General features: G+C 40.9%; 1 protein-coding gene across 5 annotated transcripts in view; it reads left to right on the forward strand.

Annotated features, from left to right (window-relative positions):
- Nucleotides 1-15,705, forward strand: part of aopep (aminopeptidase O (putative)) — a 72,881-nt gene that overhangs the window by 55,268 nt on the left and 1,908 nt on the right. For 4 of the 5 annotated variants that reach the window (XM_027167578.2, XM_027167579.2, XM_047823029.1 and 1 more), the window contains 3 exons: nt 6,080-6,196; nt 13,231-13,317; nt 13,465-13,621. In XM_027167578.2, the coding sequence (XP_027023379.1) occupies nt 6,080-6,196; nt 13,231-13,317; nt 13,465-13,605 (345 nt within the window). In that variant the 3' untranslated portion in view covers nt 13,606-13,621. Of the gene's footprint in view, nt 1-6,079; nt 6,197-7,518; nt 8,841-13,230; nt 13,318-13,464; nt 13,622-15,705 lie in introns of those variants that run through there. The other variant, XR_003443895.2, reaches the window with a different exon arrangement.

The raw sequence follows: 15,705 nt of genomic DNA on the forward strand, positions 1-15,705 counted from the left end.
ACTGTTTCTCTACGTGACATCCCATCGACATTCTGTCTGGTGCAGCTGACCTGATTATGGCCCAGAATGGATCTATTCCTTTTTCTTCAAAAACAGACCTGTGGGCTTCAAACAGCAGTGGCTGAACATGGAAGATAAGGCATGTTCGGGGTCAGTGGGTCAGAGGTGTTTTACCTTGAAAACACAAAGCAGCAAGAATAGATCACATCTGTTTACAGCCTTCAGTAAAAACCCAAGCAAGGCTTTTCGGAGCATGCAAGCAGTGATGATATGGTAAAGGGCAATCCTACCCACATGTAATCTATAATTCAGTAAAGTCCCACATGGTGCACAGGGAAGCTTGCGTATTGGTAAGGCTTGGCTGAAATCGAAAGGAAAGCTCCACCTGCAACGATGAATTCATCCCTGTTTGATGTCATGCAGTAGCCATATTAGGTTACTAGCCTATAACTCTCCAGAGGATTTCTTTGGGAGATGGATTGACTCATTCAGTGGTCTGGCCTCGGGGGCAACTTATCGCTGGGAAAAAAATCCGCCAAAGAAGGAGAGTGAGAAATTAGTGTAACCCAAGCCAGGGCTTTATGTACAGGGCTGCACGTGTTTTACGAGACTATGGGCAGACCAAATAAAACTCATTGGAGCGGGAAAATCGCCACAGAACTCAGGCTATCCCGTTTAATAATGTCACTATGACTTTGTCTCTTTCGCAAAAGGGAAATGGGAGACAAGAGACATGCATTCTACAACCAAGACCCTCTGCAGAGAGAAAGGTAGCTGAAAAGAAACTAAGGATTTGCTTTTACAAAGGTATGGGGTTCGTTTCCAAGGTTGCGGACAAAATCTGTTCATTTACAAAAGGCAACCCTTCAAATGCTGTCTGTGGGCTGTTCACATCAGCACGCCAGAAGGGTTGCTAACATTACGCTGCCATTTAGTGGTGGTTTTACGATCAGAGCTTGGCGCCGTTTTCTATTTTCATCAATGCATTCGTGGTGTTCTACTCGCTGTGTTAGGATATGAGTCATGGTCATCTCATGTGATCCCTTCCACTAATACTTTCCAATGGATGATAAAGGTTTCAGTTCTTTGCACTGACATCTAATGTTCTTCTTGGCTCTGCTTTCGCTTATAAAAGGAGTTGAGAAGTCATCAGATGTCTTTTCCACGTAAAACAAACACACCCTTTTTTTAGGTTTCTGACTTGTTGTTCACTTATGTTGCTATAGCAATGAACAAAGACAGGATGTGTGAGTCCCCGAAAGAGTCAGAGTCAACACACTACTGGACAACTGACTTTACTGAAACTTGTACACTAATCCCATATTGGGGATGTGAGCCGAGCCAAAAGTCACACAATTAGTCAATTAGTCGTCACGCAACCAAAATACCGTTGCAGCATATTCAGCATGTTCATATTGAATATGTCTGGTAGGTATATGGCATTGAATGTTAGTTTTCAGCAAGTCTATAAGAACATTTATACAACAATTTTCAGAGAATCTCTAGACTGATCTGCTCCAGCCAGCCCCAAGTTTTGTATCCAAACCTGACTGTAGCCTAAATAAAGTCCAAATTAGCCACAACCATCTGGAGACTGAATTTAACTTGTCATTCCTGATGATAGCACCTGTTAACTTGTAGTGACAATGAATCGTCATCATCAGATTTTTGATGAACACAATATAATCAAATGACTCAGTCAAAGGACTATGAAGCCATTTGAATAGTGGACATTAACAATTAGAACTAAATGGGACTGGACCAATCATAAGAAGAGTCTCTAAGCAGTATTGCTCCCCAGTGTGTGAGCATGTCACCTCTCAGAAGGTGCAAGTGGGAGAAATGGAGTGGCCGCTGTGGCTAATCCCAATTCTCTCAATGCCAAATGTACTAATTTATACAAAATTATGATTAATCCTTTACTGAATGTCTTCCTTGATTATTTTTTTATCTTAGTTTCTATAGCATAAACAGCCTTAGAAGAACTAATGCATTCTCTGCTGTTCTGAAAAACAAACTAGAGCCTTGAACATTTATCCAAATCCCACAAATATTTAAAGAAATGTTGCCCAGTCCCAATATAGTCACGTCCTGTTTGGTTCACACAGCCATTCTGAGCTCTGCTGTTTAGTCAGTTGTGACCTGAATAATAACGTGATGACACGTAAAAGAAACACACACATGCATTATTCTGTAGTGAGTGAGTAGACAAAAGGTGGAAAAGTATGAGTGCTGGCATCTTTGTTATTTTTCCTGTTTTTGCGGGAGAATGTCATTGATTTCCTGAGTTATTGCGCTCACAACTGTCACTCATTTTGACTAAACCTACGCCGGCATGTCAGAAAACTATTGTTCCAGATATATACTGCACAAGAAGAATTCCCCAAGTTTGCCATTTTCAAACAGCCGCTCAAACACGCTTCAGTTGATGAAAGATGACAGAAACTCCTCCATGCATTTACAATTTTAAAATGGCCTGCATGAGAGAAAAACCCCGCCTTCTCTTCATCCAAGTGGCTCTGATGGATTCTCTTAGGATAAAAGCTCTCTCTCACTGAACCAAAAAATACATTGGAAATGTATGAATTGTAGTTTGTAGTCTTTTTTCTTAGCACCAGGCTTTCTGACAGAAACGCCATGATAGAATCCATTGAGCCATTAGCGAAGAGCATCTAGACATCTTTACTGGTGTAATGTTCTAACTGAAGCTCAATGATGATATGCTTGTGGCATGTGGGTAAGTCTCAGCGGCAGGGTGTGGCTCGATGTGTTTGAGAGTGCGTGTCATACTCTTTCACTTTCCACAGGCAGAAACATAAGCTCAGCACAGTGAGTCACCCTGCCTTTTTTATTTGCCACATTGCCTGCGAGGATCGACCGCCCCCACCTTTCAGAGAGGCGTAATCAGACACAGGATGAATTGACAACAGCTTCTATCCCTGTTCTCTATCCCCGTTTGGCTCAAGAAGTCTCATCAGTATTGTTTGGAGAAATTAATCAGCACTTAGTTTGATTATCACAAACCTTGCAACAAAGTATGCGGTGTCTCAGATGGAGTCAGCCAAAATAAGCGAGTTGACAAGTCCACCATTTTTTACTAAACTTTGCTGCATGTTTATTTGCATGCTGCTAACTTTTCCGTGGTTTTAATGAGCATGGCATGAGCATGGACTTTCATGTGGCGAGGAATGAAAAAGTCAGCGGAAAAGCAAATATAGGCTTGGTCTTGAGCACATACACGTGTGGAGTGGTTGGTTTCAGTACAGTATGCAGTGTTCTCAGACCATACTACTGTAGCTTGGTAAGGGTGTGTTTTTAAGTGGTTTTGATCCAGTCATGTATTTTTGAAACAAGTGTATGCATGTGGACATAGTTTGGGTATGTACTGTTAAGGAGTATTTATCTATAATCCTTTCAAAGATCTTGCTCAATATCATCTTATTTCTTTGCTGTGTGTGTGTGTGTGTGTGTGTGTGTGTGTGTGTGTGTGTGTGTGTGTGTGTGTGTGTGTGTGTGTGCGTGTGTGTGTGTGCGTGCGAGTGTGCGTGTGTGTGTGTGCGCGCGCGCGCGTGTGTGTGTGCGCGCGTGTGTGTGTGTGCATGTGTGTGCGTGTTTGTGCTGGTCCATAAAGTGCCCACTCTTGGCTCCTGCTCTGTGGACTTTTTTTTTGTCTTGGAACTTCATTGTAAGACCTTTTGTTATGCTCATCCTCATGTCACACACAGTGAAGCATTAAAATCCCACATGCTATCAAGACCCACAGCTGCCTTTTATCCTTAAAACTACACCCAAGACTGCAAGAGACCTTTGAAAGATCACCACTGAGTAGAAAATCTCCTCCCTGGATCTCAGTGCGGCAGTCTGGTGATGGAAAACCGTGGCTTTTATAGCCGCTGATGGATTACACTAGTGTATTTTCTCTTGGATCTTTAATAATCTCTGCTGTCATTTCTCATCTCCCTGAACTGAAATTGAGATTTATCAATATTGGGCAGCAGTCCGGCTTGTTTGATCCTCAAGGTGGGAAGGGTTTAGTTGCTTTTCCCTAAGGCCAATTGAGTGTGGAGGAGGCACACTCTCTACTCTCACTTCTTTTATGACTTTAAATTCTTCTCATCTTTCAAAGGCGGCAGATCCGATGGGCATGGGTGGCCCTGGGAATGCTGCTTAACGCTGGCAATAAGACATGGAGACTAAGAAGATATACTCAACTATCAGCCCGAAAGTTAGATGCCTTTTTTCCTGCAGCAAATTAAAGGATGAAAGAACCCTGTGACTCAAAAGAAGGCCAGGTTATTATGTCTCTCATGGTCAGGTTACTGTAATTTTGGTTTTATGTGACTTGCACTGAGACTTTGAGAGGCTTTTGTCCATGTGGCACTTTTTTGAGTCCACAAATGGGCTTAGTAAGAGTAAAATAGTTCCCTCTTTCAGTAATGTGGACAAATATAGCACATTTTTTACTTAGGCGGGGTGCAGTCCAACATTTCCTAACCATTTTAGGGAAGGATTTTCTGCAAAATTGTGTTCAGTAGAAGATGAGCTGGATTGAGGTGTATTTCTGATTGCAGACATGAGCACTTTTGTTTGGATAATACATTTTACTAAAGGCAGAATGTGCACAAAGAATCAAGATGAAGTCATGAGAAAGTCCTCAGACATTTTAGGTTAAACTAGATAAGGTTCAAAACTTGTAATCAGAAGATTGTGAGTTCAACCTTGAATTGTTCAGCTGTACACTTGAACTGTGTCTTGTCTGTAGTCAGAATCAATTTGGATATAAATATCTGGAAAATGTATAAAGGTAAATGAGTGTGTGTGTTTGTGAGAGTGCTGGGCTTGGCGATGGAGAGAAAGGGAAGTGGTGTGGTGAGGGAGGAGGCTGTGCATCAATGCTGTACAGATCCTGATGTGATAATGGGGTAATAATAGCAGTCCTGCCACCACCCATCTCCCACAACATCAGTCTCTCTCTCTCGCTCTGCATGTTCCTATTTATCCCTCCTTGTTCTCTGTACATTCTGTTTCCTCCATCTTCTTCTACATCATTCAGCTGACTTCATTTCTCTTTCCCCCACCCCGTGTGGTCCTGCCTCTTGTGCCTCTAGATTTTACCCAGGTTCCCTGACTCACTTCTCCTCTTAAGTCTTACACACAACACTCACTTCTTCATCCAAAGACATGCTATCAGGTTAGTGGGCGGAACTGTTGTATTTATGTCTTTATTGTTGACATATACCCATTGACTACTGCTGCATGTTATTTTCTTGGGATTGTCATGGCATTGCTGTGGGTAGGGACGCCCGGAGACCGTCACGCCCTCCTGTCCACTGTTGCGTCATTGAGCTTTATGCTCGGGTTTTCACCAGCGAACATTTAAAGACTTCGGCAGGAAGGAATTAGTGTCGGGTCTGTGGTGAAGTGGGAAATTGTGCTGACCTGTTAGTTCCTCAGGAGAGCTTGGTTGCGTATTTCCACTACAAACTGTTGTAGAAAAGACATTATTTACATTTACATTATTTGCTGTCTAATATCAACCAAATTATGCCATTATGCCAGCTTTACATTTTAAGAAGAGCCCAGGAATAAGATTTTCCTGTTTTAAACATTGCCTCTTTTTAATAAAGCTGTTATTTTCCCCCAACCTGCTTTCATCCCACTGTGGCTACAGAACAGCTATCCAACTTCCTGTCTCTTTCTCAAACCCACCACTTTCTAATTCGCTTCAAAGTGGAAAGGAACATCTCCTGGGTAACTTTGCTAATGCCACAAGGCTCAGTCGGATTAGGTTTTAATGCCATTTAGGGCTTATGATGGCTGAGTCATTTTTTTGGTGGTGTTTTCATTAAAGTCTATGATTACAGCAATGTGGAGCTCCTAAGACCTGGAGGAAATTGTGTGAAATCTTTGTATTTGTGCAGTAATTTTAGCTTTGTAAATGTTTCTTTTGTATATTTGAGTTGTTTTGTTTGTAGTTACATTACAGTCTATGGTAAAAACTTCAATACGGAGATTGTAGTGAGGTGATAACGTATGGGAATTTGGTTAAAAATCATGTTTACTTTTTGATCTCTTTCAGTTGAATCCGTGGCAGTTGGTCCTGCTGTTGGAATTCCTTCTGGAAGAGACAGAGCTGAGGGTGTCCTGTCTTAACCTGCTGCAAGCCACATACAAACTACGCAGCCAGGATGCTGAGGTAAAACAACACACACACACACACACACACACACACACACAAAACAAACACACACAAGGAGAGACACCACATCTCACCATTGTAGACACCAGTTTTCCTTTACATGTCCTATTGCACTACCAATCCCCTGATGTGCAGACTGGCAGCGTCTGTTGTTCAAAGGTATACAGATGAATTGAACTGAACGTCTCCTTTATCACTGGCTCTGAATAAATTGCTAGTTCTTTGGCTCATATTTGTGTATATGTATAAGTATAATGTGATGTGATATTAACACGTGAAGTGGCACCCAGAAGCTTTTAGCTGCAGTACGATGTTAATGTTCATGATAATTATGGTTATATTATTTTGATACGATGTATTTTGTTTTGGTGACTGATTAATAAAACGCAGAGAACATGATAGTATGAATTGAGACCCAGAAAATAAAATAGCACTTGTGTCAAACTAGTTAACTGTCTGTTACCTGCATAGCCAAGGGGTCATTTATACATTACTCACCATCACTCCACCTTTATCAAGGTTTATTTCTTATATATTACTGAGCTGACTGCTCATTTGAATTGAATGTCGATAATTCCACAACAATTCGGTCTATTAATAATATAAATAATATCAACTTCAGCCTAATATGTTCTGTCGTGTGTATGTGGAAAGAGATGCTGAAATATACTGATACTGATATATAGAGATACTGAAATGTATTGGAAAATTAAAGGGATATTTGGCTCCAGAATGTTTAAGACCTAGTGAGTAAGCTATTTGGGATGGTAGAGGCACTTATTTATTTATTTGTTTTGACCAAATTGCATATTCATAATTCATAAATTCTGGCCTTTTTAAATGGGTGAAGATGTCATTTCATTTGGAGGAGTCATTTCATAAACATTATGTATGTTTAACTTTTTTAATGGTCAGAAATGACATTCAGTTCTATAAGACTTTCTGACCGATCTTATCTCAGACATAGTGCTTGCAGTATGCTCTGAGCAATCAACCACTATACATGCTACATCATCTCACAAACACAACACAACACTGAGCAAGCGAAGGCGCCACCTTAATCACATTCATTTTACTTAATCCCGTTGCTCGTCTCTGCCTCACTTGCAGCATAACCTGGCATAATGAGGCCTTGTGAGTTCGAGCAGCTACACAACATACAGCCTCGGCTCACCTCTGAAATATTTCCTGCCGCCTGCAGGCTCACAGTGCAACCTTTATGTTCTCAAATAACAGGGAAAAAAACAATGTCTTATCTTTTTAGATCACTATTTAATGAATTTATTCCTGTACTGAGCTTGATACCCTTTATTTTACAGATACATCATTTCCATTTTAGTCATAACAATCTGCACCAGTGATCTGTGTATCGGACCATTCTGTTGCTGGCCAGTCCAGGATTATTGTCCTTGTGGCTAATTAGATTCATATGATGCTGAAAATCAGACAGATTTTAAGAAAATAATTCATCCTTATCAAAAAACCTATTTATTTGTTTAATAGAACCACATTAATTCTGGAGCTGACTGTAGCTGCACCCTAACCTTTCCAGTATTTAATCTGTGATTTGGTTACACTTTGCTGCAGCCAGTTAGGCTACTCTGTGATTCTGCTCCATTCAGAGCAGGCCAGCTTCTTTGCGGGAGCGAAATCTGGCAGATCAGCAGTAAGCCACCAGCCCTGTTCTTTTGTAATGGAGCAGTTTTAGAAGGCTAACAGATGGAAAGTGATAGGAGGTGGTAAGCACAGTGAGTCCCAGACTACCACGGCTTGTTTCAGCCCGGAGCCAATGGGCAGGTTTTCAGCCGAACCTTCCAGGAAAAACAAAAGGCTCTCTAAAAATAAATTGGGTTATTACTTACCACTCCCCCTCTCCTCTCATCCTTCCTTCTCCCATTCTGCCTTCCTCCCTCCTCCTCTTCCTCCCTGCTACTTCTGCATGATAGCAGACAGAATTTTCCAGCCTGCCATTTATTGCTACACTTAGGTAATGTAGGCTTTTAGCATGGACTTTATTAGCTTCAAGGGCAGGGTGGTGCTCAGCGCTCAAAACATACCACATTTTTCTTCAGATTGACAAATAATATTGAGACGTTTCTTCCAATTTTCCAACAATCAGCTTTATAGGAACACAGTAGTCAGTACTGAGCGTCCCATCATGAGGCGGGGGAAATTATGAGAAAATGCATTCACAGAAAATTAGATTCATTTCTTTGATGCTTTATAGTTTGTGAATGTGATCTGTTCAATAACCTAAAATGCCTCAACATGAAGCAGATGCAGTTGTACTATGCTTCAGGGCAGTATGTTGTGTTTGAAGGGACTGTAAATCTTGTGTAGCTCACCCAGGCTGCCAGCTCTAGCTTTCAGTGTGATGCTTTGTGACAAGGTGAGCTGAAGTCTAAGGTTTATAGCAAAATTGACACTGGGTCACAGTTTGGTTTAGACTTTGGTCAGTTTTCCCCCTCAGGCAAGTTTTCATTCTTTTGACTAATGAAGTTGTATTGTGCCCAAAAATTTATTTGAATCATGACGGAATCTTTGAGCTGTGCTTGAGTTTCCCACAGAAATCTACACAACTCTCCGAACCTGGCGCTTCCCTTCACTCCCAGGAATGCAGCGCATGGCGTGTGAGCATGGTGTGAGATGTGGGGCTTTAGCATGATGGCGTGTTGTTTCATGTGGACTATTCTCTTTCTGTGTGTGCGTGTTTGTGCTTGAGTACCATCTGTTGGTCAGGCACACAGAAAGCATTGTCCCACAGCTGCTTTCAAAGACCCGTCTCAAAGTTCATTCGGTCAGCCCAGCCAGGAAAAGAGCATTTGATATGAGCCACGCCAAAGAGCCTCAAAACCCCACTGGATACTCTGTGTGTGTGTGTACGTGTGTGTGTGTGTGTGTATACGTGTGTGTGTGTGTATGTGTGTACATGTGTGTGTACGTGTGTACGCGCGTGTGTGTACGCACATATACAGTATGAGAGTAGACTAGTCCATGACCTTTCCTATCTGATATTCTCTTAATTGCAAGAGATTAGTCAATAGTTTCTCCATTTACTTGCTATTTCCAAACCAGGGTTTCAACCAAATTACTAATGAAAAATGCTTATTGATTAGGGATTTTAAATAAATAAATTTAGATGAAAATAGACAGAAATAATTTGTAAAACTGCATTATCAAGTTGTCACTTAACATAAAAATATCACACTTTCATATAGTTAGTAAAAAGTGTTTCTTTGATTCATGTAAGTAGAGAAATAGAGTAGCACAAGTGCTTCGGGAGATGATTTTTTTTAAATATTTATTTTTTTTATTTTTTTTAAGAATTAAAGTTTTTTAATTAAATAGGATAAAGAGTTCACAGCAGCACCTCTAAGCCAGCAGTCAGCTTCTTATCATACAACACCCTTGTATTCTTATAACTGCTGCATCACAGGACAGCTGAACACACACTCAGGAAAGCAGCGTATGACCTCGTCACATACATGAGGTCAGAGACGCTCGAGCTTGGCCGGTGTCATTGTGAACAACAGGCTGTGATGTCTGTATTCAAGATAAGATGAATGTTTTTCTCTTGTAAGTCATGTTCAGTTTGACTCGGTTTAGTTTGTTCAGTTAGAACGGTGCACATGTTTGTCATCTAAATCGTTGACTCAAAATGTCATGACTAAAGCCTGGCACGACTTTAAAGAACAGTTGTTATAAAAGTCAAACCAGTCCTACAAAAAAGTAAAAAAGCCTTCTAAAAAATTTCCCAGTCAGTGTCCTAAGATGTCGTACCTGTATGTAGGTATGTAGGTGTGTGTGTGTCTCCTCTGTAACCCACAGCAGCTGCAGCAGGTCTCAGTTACATTTCTGTGGAACCCCAGGCATAGCAGCTGAACACCACCACCCACCACCCATAGGCCTCAGTGGAAAGTCAGTAATTACACAGGCATTCCACAATTTATTACTCCAAATGCTTGTCAGCATACAAACATCATCTCACACACTCTCTCACATAATGCTAATGCATTATCTTTCCCGTCCTAGACATAGACACAGCTTAGCAAATAACAGTCCTCTCTGTCTATAGTGTCTACCCTGTGTTTTTACTGAAGCGATTGGACAGACTGGTGAGACAGGAAGTAATCTGTGTGAAAAGTACAGAATGTCTCTCTCACACACACACGCACACACACTCTAGCCACCATTTTTCTTCTGAGTGTTCTACCTGTCAGTATCATCAGGTCAGGATAGTAGGAGTCAACCATTCTCTTTCTCACTTTCCTGCTTTTCCCCCTTCTGTCTACACACGCGCACACACGGTTTGTGTGTTACTCCCAGTGTGTGCCTTGTACCTGGTGGATGTGTTCTGATAATTACAGCTGGGTGTTTTCTCTAGGAAATGACCCTGCCTGCCCTCACTCTTCTGTATGCAGTCCAGCATTAAAAGTGTTTTACTGCTGCTCTCCTACACACATATACACACAGTGAGTGTGTGTGTGTGTGTGTGTGTGTGTGTGTGTGTGTGTGTGTGTGAGCAGTGATTCTGTTTCCTATCTTCCAGAATTACTTCACATCTTTAGCATAAAGCAAAAAATTGTCAACCTGTACAGCTCATTAATCATTAAACTTTGCTTGACTCATTCGTGCTATTTCACACACTCCTTCCTTTCGATTTATTTACCTACATTCCAAACAACACAGTCTCTCTCTCTCTCTCTCTCTCTCTCTCTCTCTCTCTCTCTCATGCACACACAAATACCAATTCTATCACGTTTGCTATACTCAGACGACATTTGGGTTTGAGATCACAAAATGAAGATCAGAATTTTAGCTATTTACCTTTTGTTTTAAAGCCACCAATTTATCAAGTAAACAAAAATTTTAGAACCTGTAACTGACTGGTGTTATCCAGGTGTGTCCTGTTAGATTGATTATTTAAACAATTTAAAGCTGCATTTGTTGTTAAAAAGTAGAAAGTAGAAACCCTCATGAAGCAGAAGTATAGAGGCCATACTACAAGATGCAAAACATTCAACAACAGTAAGACTCAGAAGGCCAGATTAGATTCACAAAGAAATGCAGAGGTGAGACTCAGAGGTCCCCCCCCCCCCCAAAAAAAAAAAAAAACCTTTACCAAAGTGAGAAAAATACCAAATTATAGAGAACGAAAGTATCTGCTAAGACTCCGAAACCTGCTGTTCAAGCTCATCTGTGAAACATGGTGGCGGTAGCATCATGGATTGGGCTTGCATGGCTGTTTTTGGAACAGAACCACTAATCTGTTTTGATGATGTAACTCATGACAGCAGCAGAATAAATTCAGAAGTCCACAGATACATGGTCAGTTTACAGAGAAATCTAACTTCATCTTATCAGCATGCCATGCAAACTAATAGTGTGGTTTAGGACCTTTGTTCATCAACTAGGAAATAAACACAGAAATTCAGTTCCATCATCTCATATACGTCTTTAGATCTCAAAGCCCAATATCTTCAGTGTAAAGCACAAACAGAACTGACCTTGTTGTTCCAGTACTTTTAGAGGGGACCTTACATGGAAGTAGGAGAAACTAGAAATGTTAGGATGTGAAGACTCGGGCACAGAATCAAACAGGCAGTGCAAGAGACGGTGGTGGTATATAATTCACAATAATACTAAATATCTCGCAAATTTTTCTGTCAATTCAGACCATTAATGTTAACCAAAAATGCAGAGTAGCAAAAGAGACTGTTGTGGACATGAATGAGCGAGCGAGAGAGGGCTTATAGAAGGATGAGGGAGCTGGCTGGCCTCCAACAGGTTAATGTGTCTGTATATGGTTGTGGAGGTAAATCAGCAGTAGACAGGAAGTAGAAGTTATCAGCACAGTGCCACTCCACAGCAGAGTGGCCTCATCTCACAGGAGAGAGCAGGTGGGATGGAAAATCTCCACACACACACACACACACACACACACACACACGTCATGCACGGTACACACTCACAACTTAGACGCTACAGCCTTATTCTCTGAACACACTTTAAAAGGTTATAGTAAAGCATTATGAATATAATATCATACATATATAATATAAAAGTATTAAAAGATACAAGAGAAGACCTGATGCTGCTTGGGGAAATATAAGAAATGGAATATTCCAGTGTTTTTTCACCAAAACCTTGTCCACCATATCTGAAGTGTATGTGGAATTACCTCAGGTGATAATAACAAACACAGCTATGTTGCTAAAACAATCTCAACAATTGGCCTCTGTAAAAAATATCCTGAATATAGGTAAATGTATTTAATATTTCTTATGAGATTCATATAAATCATATGTAAAATTAGCAGCTTGATTTTAGATGCTTTAACTCACTTCAAGCTTCAGAATTTCTTGTTCAACTAACAAAATAACAGATCCTTTGGCTTCTATTTAGAAATAATTATTTAAAAACTATTTCATCTACTAAATCATCTTGATTTCTTGAAATAGGTTTTTTTTTAAGCATACTGTACAACCAGATTATTGTAATCTTAACGGGAAATACAAGATTATTTCAAGAATTGACTGCACTCAAGATAATTTTCACTTTCTAAAAGGAAAGCAGGAATAACGTAAGCCAGATTTGTCGTTTTGTGGTCACGCGTTTATCTCTTGCTTACTGTGACCAGAGAGGCAAGACTGGGAGTAGGGGAAAAAAACAGCTTCGGCATGGAATGTGAGTGAGAGGTAGTCGGTCAGGTGGTGGTTGGGGGTGGATTTTCTAAGGTCAGAGAGCTGAGCAGGCTTCTAGGGACAGCGAAATGAGAGAGAATGAGAATAGGAATGAGAATGAGGAAAGGGGACAGAGCCAGTCTGTGATCTCTCTGAGCAGCACAGCTAACAGAGCTCTCTTTCATACACCAAAAGAGGTGTGCGCGCACACACACACACACACACACACACACAGAGTCACACAGTTGAGAGTCTCTGTTTATCAAGTTTGTGTGTCTTCTTTAGTTTAGTGTGATTTTAAACACATGTGGAAGGTGTCTTGCTGACTGTATGTCTGTGTTTCTGTAGGTGAAACATCGCTGGTGTGAGCTGGTGGTCAAGCATAAATATGCAGCTGCATATAGAGATGTTGAACACTTCCTCATTCATGACCAGGTACGTCATGACTCATAGAATCAGACTGTAAAGAATTATAAATAAAACTGTATTAACCTTTGTTAGAGATCAAAAGATAATCCATATATTTTATATATATATATGTGTGTGTGTGTATATATTTATGTATGTGTCGCGTGTTTTTAGGCCATGGGTGTATATCTGTTTGGTGAGCTGATGCTGCAGGAAGACGGGCGTCAGCAAGCTTTAGCAAGACACTGCTTGTCAGCCATCAAAGATGATATGGACCAATCAGCATGCAAGATTGTGGAAGAAATGATTCTCTAATTCAGGAAAAGAGAGGGTAAGATTCTTTTTCAGCCTTTTAACTCCACTTTAAACATTACATGTAAAGGAGTAATGAGCACATTTCCTTTAAGCGGCAGTAGCTGCTTTTGATGTACACTTAACAATAACAGTGATTCGAGAACACGAACAAATGAATGAGATCACATATATTAAAATGGGACAAATCCAAAATGTGGTCACTTTATCTGACTATATCAGTGGGATTTTATGGCAGGGTATGCATGGTTTTGTACCAAAGTCTGGACCAAAGCTTAAGTTCCTCTAAAAGGAAACTTCCTGTAAAGAACAATTCTTTTGAATTTTTCAGAAAACAAATAAACAATGAAAGAAAAACACTGCACACTGAATTGTGTTTTCATGCCTTAAAATGGGCCATGTTTTTTTTTTTTTTTGTAAGAGTTCACCCAGTGCCTTGACCACCGTGGACGCTTATTCTCCAAGAGCTTCAGCTTGCCTTTTGCTCTCTTCCAGGAATCCTGTCAAGTTCTGTTTGTAAGAAGAATTTCGGAAAACATTCCTCAAACAGATCTGGGGTATAAGGAAATAAGGTTCTGCAAGTGTTTTCCTTCCTTTATGACAGGGCTTTAAGAGCTAGTCGCAGTTCTCACTGCTTGCCAGTCCACCTTTTCATCATGTTTTTCATTCTGAAGCATCATGGGAGAAATTCCCAAGCTTCTCATTACCGTCTTGTATTTGTTGCTTCATTCTGAGCTGTGAAGCAGAGACATATGGTGTGAACTGTGGGCAGAAAGGGAGTATAATGGCTTTGAAGCAGCCTATCTTACCGTGTCTTCACGCATCGATATGATCCTGTTTAAACGAGCAGCATGTCACATTGGGCCTCGCTTGAAGGAGCTGCTAAATACTTGTCAGCCTCTGGGAAAGGAGGACTTATGGGCCTTGATAGGCTGGTAGATAAATCCATTAGCCATCTCCTGCTAACCTTTCTGCTGTAGTCGCCGCGCTTTTTTTAACCAACGAGACAGCTTTATGTGTTTGGAAAAAGGCAAGGGAGGAGTGGCTTTTTTTTCTCTTCAGGCTGTGAAGATCTTTGCTAGCTGCAACACAGATAAATCATGCTGGTTGCAACAGCTATCCAACATCCCAGGCCTGAGACACAGCATTTGCTTTTGGGTCCATTTGTCTTTGTCGGATGCCTGGTTGTTATCATTAATTTGCTTGCCGGGCGCCTTTGGGTTACTGATCCTCTGTGCCTGGAGAGATGGAGGGTGATGGTGGTGGATGACACCTGTTGTTCTGAGGTGTGTGGTGGAATAAATCATGTAGTGTTTCTACACTTAGTTTATGAGCACAGAATTGGGGCCATTTGTTATGCTTATATGGGAAAAACAGACCCTTCAGTTCTTAAAGCAACAATTAAAATAGATTCCCTTGAAGTTTTGAAGATTTATTTGGTTTTACAGTATTTTTGTCCATGCTGTTAATATCCACACTACATTGAGTTTATCCATGTACAGGCTTTAAAAATGTCAAAGACAAGTAAGTGCAAGAGGTATGTATGAGCTTTCTTCCCTGGAATCCATCTCAACGTGGCTAATGAGGGCCATAACCTCAGCTCAGCCGAGCGTGGCCAATTGCAAGTGTGTGAGAGCATCCGCAGCTCTTTCCTTTCATGTCGGGGGCTGTGTGGGTTCCTGGCGTGCTGATTTGTGACTTAAGATAAAAATCACATTGCCAGGGATTACCACACAACCGCCGCCTGGACAGCTGCCACAGCAACCAGAGGCAACATTGCAGTTTGAAGTAATACAAATAAAAGAAGGTGTGACGAACACAGGAGGGTGGAATGAGGGCCTCAGATAAAGTATGTAGACTGTTTTAGAGGCAACCATGCACACACACAAGACTTTCTCAGGCCAGGTGCAGAGCTTAGCTGATTGGTGAACAGTGATTGAGCTCTTTGTTCACAGTGGCTAAGTTCTGCACTTGATGTGAGCATGACTAACAGAAAAGGAGGAGAGAGAGAGATACGATGAAAGAACAGGAGATAGTTTGCCCTTCCTGTGGCAGGATGTAAAGTGTTTATAATTAATCCTGCAACCTGACAGAACCTGATTT

Source organism: Tachysurus fulvidraco, chromosome 14 (genome assembly GCF_022655615.1).
Source record: "Tachysurus fulvidraco isolate hzauxx_2018 chromosome 14, HZAU_PFXX_2.0, whole genome shotgun sequence".
In the NCBI taxonomy this organism is placed as follows: Eukaryota; Metazoa; Chordata; class Actinopteri; order Siluriformes; family Bagridae; genus Tachysurus; species Tachysurus fulvidraco.